The sequence below is a fragment of the Chelonia mydas genome, chromosome 12 (assembly GCF_015237465.2).
Source record: "Chelonia mydas isolate rCheMyd1 chromosome 12, rCheMyd1.pri.v2, whole genome shotgun sequence".
Classification (NCBI taxonomy): Eukaryota; Metazoa; Chordata; order Testudines; family Cheloniidae; genus Chelonia; species Chelonia mydas.
Genome location: NC_051252.2, coordinates 16,466,697 through 16,485,115, shown reverse-complemented (window position 1 = coordinate 16,485,115; position 18,419 = coordinate 16,466,697). Strand labels below are relative to the sequence as shown.

General features: G+C 37.4%; 1 protein-coding gene across 10 annotated transcripts in view; it reads right to left on the bottom strand.

Moving 5' to 3' along the window:
- Nucleotides 1-18,419, bottom strand: part of ZNF423 (zinc finger protein 423) — a 317,131-nt gene that overhangs the window by 80,829 nt on the left and 217,883 nt on the right. For 5 of the 10 annotated variants that reach the window (XM_037877860.2, XM_043526243.1, XM_043526244.1 and 2 more), the window contains 2 exons: nucleotides 17,901-17,985; nucleotides 6,958-7,047 (listed from right to left, as the gene is read on the bottom strand). In XM_037877860.2, the coding sequence (XP_037733788.1) occupies nucleotides 6,958-7,047; nucleotides 17,901-17,985 (175 nt within the window). The remainder of the gene's footprint in view (nucleotides 1-6,957; nucleotides 7,048-17,900; nucleotides 17,986-18,419) is intronic. The other 5 variants (XM_043526245.1, XM_043526247.1, XM_043526246.1 and 2 more) reach the window with 1 other exon arrangement.

Below are 18,419 nucleotides of genomic sequence, written 5' to 3'. Positions count from 1 at the left end.
TGTAAAGGTTTAGTGTCTGGCTGTGTGCATTTTGCTCAGTATTAACATGTTCAATGGAGTACTTTGATTTTTTTTTATCTCGACGCCAGAAGCTGGTGAATATATGCTTCATAGCTTCAGATAAACCTTTTGTTCTTCTGGGGCTGATCAGCTGGTGCGGCAGCGAGAGGGAGAGGAGGAAGGAAATTCACAGGGGCTCCACGGTTTCAAAAAGTCAAATTACCTCTGAGCCATGGCATTGCTGATAATTTAAATGAAAAAATATATATACAGGCTGCACCACACAACATCTCTACTGTTAGGACTTTTAATGAAGCCCCAGTTGTGATGACACTGAAGCAGAGAACGCTACGGTGGGATAATTACTTGGCTCCCTCACAGCTGAGTTTCACAGATGCATTATTAACGGCACATTCCATGCCATAACGAGCACCGAATGTAGGTGGGATTCACAAACCCCGGCATCCGCCATTAGCGGGTTGGCGCAAACACAAATGAGTGTTTTCACAAAAGCATGCAAAGGTTGTGAAATTCCAATGAATTCTTTCACTGGAAAAATAGTTCAAGCTGCCATGACCGGATATGTCACCTCCCATGGCACACTGTGCTCTGAGTGAGGCACCATGGGAAATTACAGAATCAGAATGCATTGATTTTTCTGTAGAAAATACAGGCAGCAGCCCTGATGAAGAATTAAGGAGGAAATGTAATAACCTAATTCTCCTCCAATCTCACGTTCCCTCTCCCTCGGTGCTCCCCACCTTATTTTTGTTTAACAATTATCCGGGTATACAGGACTAAACTGAGCTTTGATGCAAGTGGGTGAAAGCACACCGGGCTGGATATAATTACACCTGCTTTCGTCAGAGCTGAATTTAGCCCACTTTGCCTGAATGTCACCAGCTCTGAGAGACAACAGTTCCAAGCAATACTTGTTTTAAGCTGCCACGTTTTTCATGCTGTTCTTTGTGACATTCATCCCCCTAAACAGTTTTCCCCTAACAGGCTTTCTCCACAGAATCTATTTACAGTTTATGCAGTTATTAATAACTCCTCCTCGAACCATACAGTACATGGCCTGAAAGCTCTAGAGGATAAAAAGGGAATACTCACACACACAAATTACAGAAAACACAACATTAATGTCTTTCACTTGCATTAATCCAGGGCACATTAGTCTAGCACCCTCCTCAGCCCCGTCAAACAAATACCAAGCAGTTAAAAAAATTCCTTATGGCCATGCTGCAGTGTTTTCTCTTCATTTTCAGAAATCAGCTTGGAGTAAGAAATGTTTTGAAATCAGTGGCAGTCCTGGTCCTTTTTATTTTTTTCCTATAAGCTTCCATTTCAAGGTGACCTTTTTTTGTGCGTTACCCCAAGTGTTTCTGCACACATACGGAACACACAGTCTCCCAATAATTAACGCTAGCGCTTAATGAAGTCCAGCTGCTGCGATAGCAAACTGAGGAGAGGCCAACCTTTGTAAACTAACTTGGGCTCTTCCAGTTACAGACGCTTTAAAACCACAGTAGTACACTTCTCTTTGCCTAGTTCTCAAAGATCATTCGTACCAAATAAGACAAGTGTTCAAGATTAAGCATTTAATAACAAAGCTTATCTTTGAAGTAATATTTCATGCTGGCAAATTATATAAAAGGGCAAATGAAAAACTAAAATGAAAATGTGAGTTGTTAAAGACATAAATCTTTACAAATTCTAGAAGTATAGTTCCAAGAGAAAACTGGAGATCGCTTCTTCGGCAAAATCCACTCCTCTGAACTCATTTTCTGATAAAATGTAAGAGGAGCTAACAGCCAACAGTTTATTAAAATAATGCCGTTTGCCAGTTTATTCATTATGTTCATAAGTATGGTAAGGATACCAGGTGAATTTTATATGAGAATGCCTCCATTATAACTCACGCCACGAGTCCTTCAGAAAAAACTATTCTTTCCACAAAGTCCTCTTTTAGACGGGTTTTCCTGCAATATTCCTTTATCCAACCCCTTATGTGCAATTTTTCCACACTGCACATTGATAATGTTGTCTGATTTAAGTGGCAAGTTCCTAATCTCCACTCGATGCTGCATGGTGGATCTCACCTCCCACGTTTCTGCTTTATGTACGAGCACAAAACTCCCACTCAGGTTAATGAGAGATCTATGCACTGAGAGAGTGCAAAATACCAGTCAAGATCTACTGAGAAGAATTTTAACCTGTGCCTAAAAGGAAGCTACAGATACCTTAATATGACATTTCAGGGCTTGTCACATGGAATTAATCTGGACCAAAATAGACTGTGAATTTAAAGTGAGTTACCTATTCCTGATTAACTCCATGTGTGGATGCTCTTAGTCCAGAAGAAAAGTGCCTTATTCTGAATTAGTTTAATCCTTTATAAATGGATTAAACTAATTCAGAACAAGGAACTTATTCTGGAACAAGTGTGTCCACACATGGAATTATTCAGGAACAGGTAATCAGGAATAACTCCCCATGTAGACAAGCCCTTACATTGCAAGTTGATATCTCAGAGAAAGAGAGAAGGTCCAATTTTGCCCTCAATTACATTGGTGATTCACACCCATGCAGCTGAATAAGAAGTATTCCGTTTCCAAAATCACTGACAAGGATAATGACTTCTACTGCGATAAACAGTAAATGGCCTTTACAAAGATACTGGGGAAGAGAATTGGCTAATTTACTTTAATTAAACTAAATTTACAAATTAGGAAACGTAATAATTTACTAATACCTCCAGCACCTCAGAAATCAACAAGGGGTCAATCGTGAACTCCAACCAAAACTGCCACACTTGTAACCACTCCACTTCTTGAACTAGCAAACTAATATTACATAGGTATTAAAGTACTTCCTAGACAATTCTGGGTGTCAACACCTTTCAGAATATAATTTAAAAACAAAATCATCAGTTTACACAATAACAGAGGCCTTGGGGAAAAAATTGGTATGTGCACAGTAATACTGATTTCTAAGCTCAAATTCCTTTGTTTGCTTTAACACTAACTTTGTACCCTACTGCTGCCTGAAGACTCAAAAGGAGTTGCATTTTTTAAAAAATTGCATAACGTGGCAACATTCCTCAGTGTATCAACATTTCTTGAGCAGGAAGGTACCAAAAGGCTAACAGCCAAGAACTAAACTTTGTTCTACTCTACTAAAAATACTGCACTGATTAGCCAATTGCATTATTTATTTTCCTCTGATAAAAATAACCTTATTAAGAAATCGTAAGTATGCACTTATTACAAAGCAGTTCTGATTAAATTCCACAGTGCAGATATTTGGGAGAAGGGACGTGGGAGAACGAGAGATGTCTTCATATATAGGATGCATGGCACAATATGCCGGTACACACATCCCATATATATAGGGGTGTGTGTGTGTATAAAACAGCCATGGAAAAAAATGTCTATAACAAAACAGAGAATTTGGAGACATCTGTTAACCATGATTATCCTGTCTTAAAACTGAGCATTTTAGATTTCTTAGCTCCCTCTTTTGTTCAGTTTTGGTTCTCAAGCTTGCAGTTTTCTGCTCTATACTATTTATTTTTGTGCACTCTGTAACACAACCTGACAAAATTCTGCTTGCTCATTCACCCAGAATGAATAATTTTTAAATAGGACAATAAAGTATCTTTATTTTTTTCATAAACAACAATGGCCAAGATAAAGGGCTAGCAAGTATATTTTAAAGTTCAAGATGATTTTACAAGGCTTCTGCAAGCCATATAGCTTCTTCTCCAATTCTAAAGTTCACCCATATACTAAGATAGAAATGTAAGGGAATGATCTACTTGAAAATGGAGAGTGAGCTGCCAAATTTGGAGTGAGTTCCAGATTTTGAATCATTCCTGTTCCCCAAATTGTGGTGTCCAAGTTTGTTTTAAAAGTCAACCACAAAATCTGACTCTGAGTTTGGATTCCATTTCTCTCCAAAGTTTGGTGCTGTTTAGATCTAAACGGATCTTTGGGGCCCATCTTCACTCCACAAAGAGATGGTGATGTTTTGGACTTGTTTTTTGCCCTCCTCACCTCCCCCACAAAAAGTTACTTTTCTATATACAATGGACCACTGATCTTATGATATGCTTTAGATAATTAAAGGATGGGAAAGCATTTCTAAGAAAAAAGCATTTTTCTTCAAGGTGAAATAGGGAGGCAAGATATTACACATTAAGAAATACTAACATGTTAAAGGTTTTAATAGGCAAGATCATGGAAGTTTGAAAACATGATTCATTTATGCTATATATTTATGTATACAAGCCTATTAGGTTCTGTAGTGCTTTTTAATATTATCATGCATAAATATATATTCACTGTACATAAATGTATACACAGGGTAAATGTATGCTAATAACCTTTTGAATTAATCATGTTATAAATCTGGTGCAGACAAGATGAAGCAATACGTCTAAATATTCCAATATTCTTTATTGTATTAGAGTATTAATACATATATGCATTTATATACAAAGATTATAAAATATTTATGGTTTATCATCTTAAACTTTAATCTTGTTCGTAATATAGACAGATTTTACTTTTATGGGAGGTAGCTTTATTATTTAACACTCCAAGGGCAAGATTATGTTTTTCTATTAAAAGGAAGGGACATACTTCTCAGTCCTTAGAGTGCTAGCCTTCGTATTCTGCAATATGTTGTGGCTCAATTTTTATACACACCAATTTCTTATCTGTTAGTTCAAGGTGAGTACTCCAGCTAGTGACAGTTATTTTACCAAACCTCTCAAAATACTGTATATGAAAAATGGCACATGCAACTTTTGTTGTGTTCACTTTCTAGGCAGAGAAATACTAATTGTCTTTTTAAAAAATCTCTATAGTATTTTGTCAATATTTTTTTATTACAGCAGAGCATGTATAAATATTTTATTGTAAACCGAGGGCCTAAAATAAACAGTTTAGTAAATAGTTATTACATTACAAGGAAAAACATCTGTGGAAACTGTTTTCCATGTAATTATTCTTGCTATTTTACATTAGCGCTCAACGTGAGTTTCTTTGGCTCTAACGTTTCACTTGTTCTGAATCTTCTTCCTTGTTGCTATTATTAAAATCTTAAAAAGGTGCCAAATCTTAAATGAAGAAAAAAAATGATTCGCTAGAAATTATTCATATCACAGTGAGCCTCTACTAAACCTGGCAGGGGTGCAATATTTTCGGTGAAATTAACATAAAATATACAACTGCAAATTATCCAGGAAATAGCTATGTTCTTTACAGCACGCATTTACATGGGGGGTTGGGGGGGAGAAAGAGTGAATGTTCTACTTATCTGTCTAACACAAAGCTAAAAACAGTCTCTTCCAAAGCCAGCTTTAAAGGGAAAATAATAGATCTGCATAGGGAACATGGTCCTTAAAGAGGATATAACAAATAGCTGGTTGGCAAAATCAACCTTAGAAATTACTGGAAATAATAATCAACCCTGGACATTTCTACTGCTGAATGCTAGTAATCCAGTTTTAGTTCTCTTCTTGATACATGGAATGCATTTCCTCTCTTAGGCCTCAGCCCTTTCTGCTAAAACAGAAGAAAAATTGTAATACTGTGTAAAATGCAAATCTTGCTGTAAATATTTTATAAAATTGTTGCATATATCCCAAAAAGCTATAGGTCTTAATTGAGAGGAGGCTATTTTGCCAGTCAATATATGGAAATGTAAAATGCTAATTCATGTTTTTCTACTTGTGAAAAACCCTGGAGAACAGCAAAACCACAAATGCACTCACTTTAATATTATACATATAATTTGGCTCCCTCTTTACAATCCCCACTGTCCTGGCTTTTATCTCCCAATGGCTGCAGAGGAAGAATCACAGAATCACTTTTACATCATCTGCACAGGAAGTCAACCCCCATGCTCTGCCAGCTTGGCAAAGGAGTAAGAGGCTGAGCTAACACACACTGCAAACAGCAACTGAAATAAGAAATTCCAGCCTTGTTACACAAGAAACAAGCCCTAAATGACATTAAACCTGATCGGAGAGGAACAGCATGCAAACAGTGTTTCACCAGTGAGAACTAACTTACATTAACAGCAGCCCAGACAGAAGGCACACAGGCAGATATGAAATCCGATGTTACCCAATGTGCACACCTGCAAGTGTTAGGAGTCTCGAGATTTTTTGCTGAAGTGTTTTTAGCACACGTAGCTTTTGATTTTTAGACAGCTGATAATTGTGACACTAAGGCTTAAGACTCCCTTACTCGGTGTCGTGCTGAAATCTGTCTAGAAGTTATTTGGTCTGATTAAACATACAGTCACTAGTGTTAGCCTTTATTCACTCACATGCATGTTTACTTAGCAAAGGAAGGACTGGGGCGGGGGATAGTATTGTGTCAACTTTAAATGAAACTATCAAGTCATTAAATTTTCAGCTCTCACTTGGTAGCTGATGCTGCCTTTAAAGTCTGAAAATGATAGCTTTCCCCCAACAATTTAAAGGGTTTTCCCCCCAATAGATTTCTTTATCTTCTGATTAGAGCTGAAGTTAATATGGTTGTTTTGTTTAACATCAATAATGCCAGAGTAGATGATCTAGCAATGGGATGAATAAAACAAGCTATAACAAATGACATGCTGTTGATACTAGCTGATACTGATCATCTAACACATGGAGCGAAACTGCATTTGGTTATTCTGGAATAAAACCTAGAGTCGACGGATTTACTCTGGTATAACTGAATGAAAAACAACAATTTTTACAATTTTACAACAATTAGTTTTAGAATTATACAACGACATTATGTTCAAAGCCACTGATCTTATTCTTTGATAGGTATCGGTGAGCATATACAAGACAACACATCTAAAGGCAGGGTTAACTTCTGAGTGTGGTTATATTTACTACAGTACCTAACTGTTTATACATATATAAAGTTCAGCGTATACTTTATTTCCTACCTGCAGTGACATTTTTCATAGTCCTCCTCTCCACCAGTGCAGGAGCTGGAAAAGAAGATAACGTCTCACCATATGGGGCTTGGGCTGCACCTACAGGAAACAGGAGGTAAAAAGACTCAACTCTTCCCCGTGAGGTCAGCACCTCATTTACCCCCAGTGCAGGGGTTAATTGCAACACAACAAAACAAAGAGGAAAGAGATTCAGGGTAGGCAGGAGAAAGTGTGTTGGTGAAGAGGAGGACTATGGAAAACACCATTACTAGTAAGTAATCATTCTTTTTCATACCTCCCCTCTTCACCAATCTAGGAGTTGGAAAAGAAGTTCAGTCCTCACCATATAGAAATGTAATTGACAATAGAAGCAGGCAATAGCCCCCTACCTTAAAATGACTATAGTATCTGACAGATCCTATGACTGAAAGTGCATTTTCTGCAGAAGTTAATACAAGTTTATGGCGGGTAGGAAAAATATGTACGTTTGACTCAGTTGCTACTCTTTAATTTTCCAAAAGTTACATTCCATCTGAGAATTGCTTGCAACTCCCAGCAGAATAAAGCTTCATGCAGTATGGAGAGACTCAAGATCCTATTGTTCGAAGTATTCTTGCATAGGCCTTGATCCACCTGGAAACTGTAGTATTTGGATGCATTGTGTCTTTCCCTATCCAATAAAATAGGACAAATAATGCTTTTGAGTTGTAAAATAGCATCATTAGTCCAAGGTAAGAGTCAATGTTTTGCCTGACAAAGAATGGAAACTGTCTCTAAAGAAATGTAGATTGATTATGATAGATCAACAGAGTTACTGGTTCATTTAAAATCTGATATTACCTTAGGAAAGTCTGATAATGAAACTAAAATCTTCTCTCTCGAAGTTCAACTGAAGACACAGAGGCAATTGTTAGAACCTTCCTGCTTAGAGACAGGGCCACAAAAAATAAATTTTTTAGTAAAGCAAATTTAAAGGAATTGAATCTGCCAATTCAAAACTAGAACAATACATACATCTCAATCTGGAATAATCTAAAGAGAGAAGAACATGAAGTAGAGATTTTTTGATTCCTTAAAGAGGCCAGAAAGTTGCGAAAATTACTAATAAGTTGACCCACAAAGTTTCCGCTACAAAAATCCAAAATGTAAGTGACCAAACATGTATGGTACCTACCGCAGAGGCAATTGGTTCTCTCTGCACCAAGAACTTGACAGAAAATGATGAGTCAAAGGTGTACTGAAACACACAGTAGAATTTAAAAGAATTAAAATGCTCTTCAGAGGTCAGAATAATGTGCATGAAATTCTTGCTGTTGAAAAGTTTCTCTCTACACTAAAGAATGAAAGTACTCCGATTACTCAGGAGGATATGAAAATAATATTTTTGTCCCTCAGGAAGGAGAGGGAAATTATACTTGACCTGATTTGCTAATCAAGTATGACTTGTATCAATGAAATTTGCTCTAATGACCATTTGTAATGGGCAGTCTCTTCACTTAAAGGACCAGGTTAAAGTCTCCCCAAGATTTGCACTGCCATTTAATTTGATCCTTATTTAAAGGCAATGCACCAACTGTATCCCTTTGAAGTAAATGGAGTTACACTGAAAATGAATTTGGACCTATATCTAATAGGCAAAAATTCTGATTTGTCCATTGGATGATCAGACAAGTTTCAGTGTACATAACTTGATAACCCTCTTATTCAAATACAGATGTTTTCCATAACAGGAGAAGGAAGGAAGGAAACGTTTTGGACCTGATCATCAGAAGTGCTGAGCACTTGCAGCTCCCTCTGAAGTCAGTGAGTGCAGGTACTTAAAACCACGGACATGTTTTTTATTAGTAAGTGTTGTTTATCAGTGTTCTTATTAGCAAGAAAGGGACTTAGATCTACCTTTCTAGTACTGTGCACTTTCTCTTCCCACTGTCCAATGACAGGGTAGACTGGAACAGTGTCCACACCTCCCCAAAGAGATAAAATGAATGGTGCATGGACTTTTTATAACTTTGGCCAAAGATGTTAAATTTTCCCAAATATGCACTGCCTCCCACCCCGTTTGTTTGTTTTTAGGTAAGCCCAGATATCTTGCTAGTGCAGAAACAGAAATGGTAGCTGATTTCCTTGCAGCTTTGGATGAAAAGGCATTAAAAACTGCACCACTGGTTTGGCAAGACTTGAAGAACAGGGAAATCTTCTTTCTCCAAGAAAAAGCATTAGTTGTCTGTTAACAGCAACCTGCCTGTTAAAACATCATAAACACCTAGATTTCAAGACAGAATTGGTACAAAGCTACAGGGACAAAGAAGATTCAAAAGCTGTACATAGAATTACAGTATAAACAACCAGTGGAACCTGTAGATGTGATGGTGTACAATATGGCCCCTTTATAACGAAGAAAGAATGCAACTGCTGCTGTTCTAGGACCTCTACAATCTTCTCTACATACTTTATGACCACAGAAATGACAATCTTTTCACAGGAAGAGGTTATCCCTTTGATTAGATCAATCTTGCTCATATGCAATTAATGGTAGCACGAACTGATTAAAGGGAACCTAATGTCAAGTTTTAGGGTTTTTTTTTTGTTTTTTAAGTATTCATCCTGTTGATGAATGCTATCTTTAATTCTTAATTTCTTCACTGTTTAGAGATAATGAAGTTTAATTCAGTTTTAATTTAGTCTAAAAAATTGGTTCTTTTCAGCATCTTTATCCAAAAGTGATGCAGAGTCTATAAGCTTTCCTAATAAAAAAGAAAACTATATGAAAAACATTTTAATAGAGAAAATATAACTTCAAAGTGAAATCCTTCATGACAAGGGAAATCAAATATCTCATATACAATTATACTGTCAGATGCCACGCTTTAAAGAAATCATTTTGTTATTGTTTAGGACCTCAATTATTTAGTAAATTGGTTAATTTCTTAAGCAAGCAATGGTGCCATTGAAGGCAAAACTCTGTACAATTCAAAGCAGCAGGATTCAAATGTGAGGACATAAACAAATTCATGTAAAGAGCAAAAGATATCTTTGCAGCATCACTCTAGAAAAGTCTGAAGAACAGACCTGAAAATGATGGAGCTTTGTTTATAGGAAGATTCTGATTCTTTGTTTTTTTTTTTAAATCAGGAGAAAGGTAGAAAGGTCTGATTGGAAACTGAGGTGCTGACCTTTATAGTGGGAAAGAGTTGAGTAATTTTGCCACCCATAGGTAGAACCAAAATTTCATATGGTGAGAACTTACCTTCTTTTCCAACTTCAGGGTTGGTGGAGAGGGACTCTGTGAAGACTGTGTGCACTTATATTCATAGATATTTGCCCACACATGTACAAATAATCCAAGAAGCAGGCAGAAAGTATCTCTGCAGACTGCTAAATACAATTCTGGGTTTTTTTTTTGATTTGGGGGGAGGGTTGTTGTTGTTGTTTTTGAAAATACAATAATTTTCAAGGTTAACAATACCACTAAAGTGAAGAACAAGTTACAGCATCAAAATATCACAGTTTACACACATGAAAGTTTACTGGAAAGAGACATTTTTGCCACACTAGTTAACAGATGTTGAAAGACTGTGAATTGATTGAGATGCTTGCTAATGATAACTTTGAAGACACATCAGACTTAAAACTCAGACTGATTACAGAAAAGGTGTTTTATCAACTGCTCCTCTTTATGAATAAATATGAAACTACCAGGAAAATGTTTAAACGAGTTTAATCATAACTGCATATGAAAATTGGGTTGAAGGGCAAAAAGGATTCTTAACACGGTTAAGAGAGAATGAAAGCAATATAAAACTGTGATCACAGACGATTATGCATGTATCATGCAAAACAGGAATGTTGTCATAGCAGCTATAAAAATGTCAGTGAAAACTGAACTACTATTATGCAAGGTGTAAATGAAACGAAAAAATGCAAAAGGAAAATACGAACGAATATATTAAGGAAAACACTATTTCTTTCCTGGTAGATAAACAAGCAAAACAAAATACATTTTCATGAAATAGAGTAATTTCTAGGGACAAATATGCATAGATAACAATTGTAAGAGACCATAGCTTAATTCCGATGAAGTGGGCTATAGCTCACGAAAGCTTATGCTCAAATAAATTTATTAGTCTCTAAGGTGCCACAAGTACTCCTTTTCTTTTGCGAATACAGACTAACACGGCTGCTACTCTGAAACATAGCTACACTGTGTATCTGGATGACAAAGCTATTAGTATTTCTGGCAACAAATTTTCCATGTGGCAGAAAAAAGAGAGGGCTAAAATGTACAATTATGAAGACCATTTTAAAATAGGAAGCCAACTAGCTATTGGATTCTATTAGGGCCCGACATTTCCTGCTAAAGTCAATGGGAGTTTGAGCTCTGGCCCTGAATGAAACTACACTATTAACTATTAATACTGTAGTTTAATTATCAGTTGTGTACATTTACAGTGCTATATCCTCCTAATACATATGTACCACGCTCACCACTGTGTTATTTAAGTATCTACATGAATCATTATTTAACAATAACAGAGAACTAATGTAAAACTCAAAACAAGCGCTTTAGGTAGGCCAACAATTACATTTAGGCTTATAGATATAATACATATTGCATTCTAAGACTCTCAATCCTGCAACAAGTTCCATGCAGACAGATGCCTACACAGGCATAGAGCCCCACTTAGGGCAACAGTATTCCATGCACACCCAGAGGTTTATATAGGCAAAGCACAAATGAGAATCAAGGCCCAAATACGCATTTCTAAACAGAATGCATGTAGCTCATAAAGGTTTGTATACCAGTTTTTCCTTCCTAAAACCAACTTTAAATAGTAGACAGCTACCTTAACGTGTGATTCCAGTACTAATTAAAAGAAATCCACAAAGAATTAGATGTTTAAAGCAAATACTACATTAATGTATAAGGGTTGTGCTTGCAACTGTGCATTAAAAGAGCAACACTTAAAATATGCTTTAAAAATATGCAAGTTTTACAAATATATTTTGAATTCTTAATGTGTTCATAAATAATTCACACATTCAACCGCTAAGTCCAGAAATATGTTATCATTGATCATTTGCATTTAATGCTTCAGAAACAATCTGGCACATTTTTTATTTGCCTTAACACTTGAAAGCTATTACAAAGACACTGTGTTCCAGTGTTATCATCATTGCTACCATGTATACATTTTAATTCAGCACTGGGCTACACTACAAACCTATGCTGGTATAACTACGTTGCTCACAGGTGTGGAAAATCCACACCCCTGAGCAATACAGTTATACCGACCTAACACCAACATCTGGTGTAGATGGGAGGGCTTCTCCCATCAACATAGCTACTGCCTCTTGGAGAGGTGAAGTCCCTAGGCCGATGGGACAGGCTCTCCTTTCATTGTAGGAAGCATCGTCACTTAGCATTGCAGCTGTGCTGCTGCAGCACTGTAAGTGTAGACAAATCCGAATACTTGGCCAAAGGCCTGTAGGGTTTCCCTCTCAAGAATCAGACAGTTTTGTCTCAGTCATTTGACACAATGTCATGACTGGATGGAAAGGAATTTTGTTTACCAACAAGCACCTTTCAAAATTTTGCAAATTTAAATAACTGAGAATTCAAGCCGCATGTTTAACTGACAGTGCATAAGAAAAATAGAACATTTAAACAGAATTAATGCCTTCCTTTAACATACATTATTGTATTAAGATCTCTATTCTGAAATTGCTGACTATCCTCAGCTCCCAAGTCAATGAGAGTTGAGAGGACTCAGCACTTCCCAGGATCAGGCCCTAACAATAGAAATGTCTTTGTATCCTAGAAGGAAATGCATATGGCAAATACTTCCACCTATGCAGATGCCATTTGTAAAGTGTGGTAAGCTCTATATCTGGATCCACTTTGTATTAACAATGAATACATATACTCAGATAGTACAGTGATGGGCAGCAGTATAAAACCATAACTAGCTTTACATCCATACAAATACCTGGGTTGGACAGTTATGTTATTAGCTGAATCAATGAAAACTATAACAAAGAGATTCATCCTCCAAAAGGTTCTTAGATACATTCTGACTGTGAAATCTCAAATCTTTTAACTGCTTTCTTGATGTTATCTCTGTGATTTAGTGGTCTATCAATTAATAGCTCTTTTACATGTGAAAACAACTTTCCTCACACTGCTGCCTTTTAAAGTCTGTGCATTATCCGAGTTCTTTGGGTTTGGCCTCAAATTTGTTACACTAATTATTCTTATTTTTGGTCACGGTTTTATTTAGAATACTTGTGTCAATTTACAGAAAAAATGTAGATGATATACATTCTGTATGTGTCTGTGTTTCTGGCAAAACAATTCCACAACTTGAAACACAATATTCAGGAGGGATCAGTGGTATTTTATCACAGATTAGGTTATACGTATGTTTGGGATCCTGTGTTATCTGAATCAAAAATATCATTAAAAACACACTGCAGCTCATTGCTCAGCAACATCCATTTGTTTTTTGCACTGAAATTTCTTTCTGCCTCGTTCATCATTACAATTAGGTAATTTGGTAGTTCCCCATCATCCAAGCCAGAGGATGCTAAGGCCTTGTCTACACTATGGGGGGAGATCAATCTAAGTTACGCAACTTCAGCTCTATGAATAACGTAGCTGAAGTCAGCGTACTTATATCTACTTACCATGGGGTCCACACTACACTATGTCAACGGGAGACACTCTCCCGTCAACCCCCCCTTGTGCTTCTCATTCAGGTGGAGTTCAGGAGTTGATGGAAGAGTGATCTGCGGTCAATTTAGTGGGTCTTCACTAGACCTGCTAAATCGACCGCCGATGCATCTATTGCCACACATCGATCCCCCAGTAAGTGTAGACAAGCCCTAAGTCTATAAAGCAGTCCAAGATACAGACCACAAAGCTATTTCAATACAACTGCCACTATTGTCCCCTACAGCTGTAAAATGAATAAACTGGGCCTCCTGCTTTATGTATTCCCCAACACAAATTAAGTACAGGTTCTGGAGACCATCCTAGTTTACAATAATCTGCCCATTGTTACACTCTATGGCTCTCAAAATAGTTTGCCAGAAGAATGCTGATCATCATACATGTAACTGATTGGGAGGGGCTGGGAAGAATATACAGAGATGATTGGTCTGTATATTTGTGTGTGTACTTATAAAAAATTAATATGTTGACTGGACACCTTATCTTAGCCTAGTAAAAAATCCAAAATAAATAAATAAATAAAATGAGAGACAAATCTAGAGGGAATGCTTTGCCACAAACGTGGCACAAGGACCTATCAGTGGCCAAATTATTGAATATTCAAGTGTCCTACTGCTCCCTCAGCCGTAGGAGAAAGATCTATTAAGAGCTTTCCGTAATTTTTGCTGTTGTCATGGATGTTCTCTTCCCCCACCGGTGGAGCCAGTTGCTTAGCATGCCATCCTCCTAGGCATCTAATAGAGACTGCACATCAGAGGCAGTGGTTGGTGGGGGAATAGGGGAAACACTTGAAACATGGTCAGGTCAGCACAACAGGAGGTAAGGAGTACAGAGACTGCAAGAACTACAGACATTTTTTGATATACTCCTGGGTAGACTCCCCAATGCTGGCAAATGTTTCAAAGGGGGACTCCCCTCTCTCTGTGGACAGAAATGCTTCAAAGGAGCACCAATCAGTGGAATGTTTCAAAGACCTTCTGCTCTCTAAAAATTCCACCCCAAAAACCCCAGACCCCTTCCTAACTAATCATGACGAAAGGGGCCTGACTCTGTGGCGAAAAACCTTCCTACAGCTCATAGCTTAAAATAAAACAAAGCATTTACCATATACCTGCCCCAGAGATGTATCCAGTCTGTTCAGTCACCAGGGACTCTGCATGGGACTCAATATGCTTCTGTGGCTGGGTACAGGATATGAAGGGCTAGAGTGCAGAAGGGTAATTTTTCAAAGCAGTGCGTGGGAGTAGTGTTGAAAATTTCCTCCATACTACTTTGAAAATTTCAATCTACTCTACTGAATTACAACCAGGGCCTCTAACTCCTGAGTAGACAGCCAAGAAGCAGAAGAGGGAGATGAGCCCAGTTAACAGGATGAAATACTTGGCACTGTTTAAAAACTAAATTGTAAGACGTGATCACGTAATTATCTAACCATGCTACGGAGGTGTCTTGCATTACAAGGCAGAGATCGTTTTGTTGACTATTATTTGAAAAGAATAAAGTATGAGTTTAGAAAGCCACTTTTCATTTATTTTGTGTGCGTGAGAGTATGAAAAAAAGTTAGTGCCGCTGAAAGATGTTGGACTGTCAGATCTAGTGACTGAGCCCCTCTACTCACTGAGCACACGCACCATGGGCCGCAGCAATGCAAGCTTCCCTGGCACACTACTGCACCAGTGTGCCTCCATCCTGACTTGGAGGCTATGATGGGCACTCTCCTTGCCAATTTAAATCCCTAATTTCTCTGTCAGGGCTCTGAATAAGTTACAATTCATGGTGGTGATTTTTGTAATATGGACTTTGGTCCACTGGGATTCAAGCAAGACCTCCAACTCACTTCTCAGAGGCTACTGAACGGTAACTACCCTTCCATCACCACCAATCTGGGCTAGATTTGTAAAATGAAAAACTCTTTAGCCCATTACCTTTATTATAAGTAAAGCTACCTTAATAATAAGGAGCTATATGCCCTCCTCTGCTATAGTATATGAAGGGGAGTGAAACAAGCATTGTTAGGGCTCCTCGCCCATAGGACAGGCACAACACAGGCTGTGCAAACTTTGGAGTAGGTGGGCTATGAGCGGACCAGAGGAGCAATACTATCCATGATATTCATGCCTCTGAAATACTGGATTAGCATTAAAAACATATGCGGGAGTCCCTGGTGGTGGAATGAGCTATAACTGCTCTCCCCATACCTTCAATATCCTTGAAGGTAAACTCACTGGTAGAACAGCCCCTAAGTCAACTCTGCTTCCTGGGTGAGATGGGGCCTCAGAGTTTTGTGGAGTTGCTCAGGATCTACAGGGCCTGAGAGAAGATTGGTTTCCCATCCAAGTTTCTATTCTTCAACCCTTCTCTGATTTTCTAAACCCAACTGAAAGACAGTTGTGAGCTGAACCTTGTGGAGCTCCTCCGAGTCACTCCCAGCCTATAGGTTTTTCAAGGGAGGGAAGCATGTGGCCCTTTGATATCGGATGCGATACACAATTTGTGCCTTGGCACACTCTAGTATTTACCACAGCTTAGTCCTACGGAACTGAAATCCGTTACCCATACTGGGACTATGTACCTGTAGTTTTCTACAGTCTTCTGAAGTTTGCACTGTAACTTATTTACAATTCTGAGGAACTGACATTTGCAGCCCTCCCAGAGAGAGGCACTACACTTTTCTCAGCTCCACATGTACTCTACCAATGCTACAGTTTCCAATACTTCTGGTATTGGAATTCAAGCTTTACCATATATACAATCAAGGTATTACTGCAGACAGCAGAAATTTGGTGGTACAATAATTAATGTATGAAGTGTATATTATGTGTGTGTAAGTTAAAGGAAGAAGTTACTTATTTCAAATAGCATAAAAAAGTTCCATCTGTAATCAAACAGTACACTGATAGCAGAATCCCATGCACTACATAGTTTCAGATCACTAATTATCAACCTCTGTTTTACGTCTTAAGTTAAAAGTACATATCAGCTTTCCGAAGGAGACCTCTCTTTCAGGTTTCTTAACAAAAAGTAGGGGGACGGGGGAGGAAGCAGGTAAGACTTTAAGATCACTGTGGTCCAATTAGCAAGGATCTCACCCTTCAAGTCTGCAAACAAGAGATTACATTAACACCTGGTACAAAAGCTAACATTCTTAGATATCTTTATCTTCTGTTTGACAGACTTGAAACTCTTGCCTAGCACTACTATGGAAATTCTTGTGACTGACAGTGTATATCTTGCATTTATAAAGAGGTTTTTTTAATCTTTGTGTCAGTCTTTAATTCTCCCTTCAATATTTGTGCATAATTCACATTAATGATAATGGCAGTTACATACTTGCATTGAGAGGAGAATAGCCTCCTAAATGTAAAATTGTTCTAGGAAAACCATTATGCTTATCTAAGATAAATGCTGCACATGAACATATGGGACACATAAAGTGCACTGTAGGGTCCTTGAAGGATCTCTTACAACATATGCCTGGAGTGACATGTATAAGAAACTCCTTTGTCATCTATGCATCAAAATAAACTGATCTCTTGGGCCATCACATATATTTATAACATCTGTACAGATAGGAAAAAAATACTTCTTTGCAATTGTCAGAAAATGACCATACAGCTGCAATAGAAATACAACCCTTCAGACTACAATAACACTTGGCTGCAGCTTGTTATGCTAGGGATCTCAGCAAGGTATTGCTTTACAAAAAATTGAACATCTGAAAAGTTGAACCTTCTAAAGTCCAGAACTGTTTGAAAAAAAAAAAAAAGCACTGAAAAAACTTTTTAAGCATTTTGTTTTGACGATGTGCCTCAGGAATTCATCACATTTAACTGGGAAAATGTGAGCCATTAAATCTATTCAATGTCATGACATACAAAATTGAAGCATAATTGCTCCTAAGTGGTTGACAACTGGCAAGTACTTTTTATACGGATAGAGGAAAATTTATGCTATAAAATGTAAGATATTGTCAAAAGTTTGATTTTAATATAAGTGAAAATGCTACAAGAGGATTCAAAAGGGTAGAAAAAGCTCAGCAGTAACACTTTTACAACCACACATTTAAAAAGCTTTGAAATGAACAATCATTACATCTAAAACATTTGCCCTCAAAGTTTAAAAAAACCAGCATGAATATTAACAAATGATTAGAATAGTGAAGTTCAAGAAGAGCAACAAAAACAAGCAGCCCATGAGAGGCCTGGTTTAAAAAGTTTCTTACCAATCATATGGTTTGCAACATGGATTTGTATCTCTCTTTCATTCTCAAAGGTCATCTGGCACTTGATGCACTGATACGTCTTTTTCTGTTTAATAACCAAAAAGAGATTAGAGAAAACTGTACTGTAGCATAGAGCAGATGTGATTAAAAATACGGTCCATTATATATGCTGAACATTTCTCTCCTACCTAACCCCTTTTTCCATATACCAAGGTTGCACAGGGTTTTGAATGAAAACTCAAGGTGTACTAATATCCTGCCTTCAGAGGGCTTTAACCTCAAAGCAAAAATTTCAAACGATAGTCTAAATCACAGTTTCAATGCTGAGTACTTGAAAACCTGATAACTTGATTATGACATAAACCTTCTATTATTGATACTTTACCCAGAGCAGTACAAACTTCTGTGCATGGAAACAAAATACTTTTAAAAGGAGATCTGTTTGCTTTCAGAAAAAGATCAACTTTGAAATTTTTTTACTGTACTGAGGGAAACTCAAAGTACAATAGGCCTAAGACC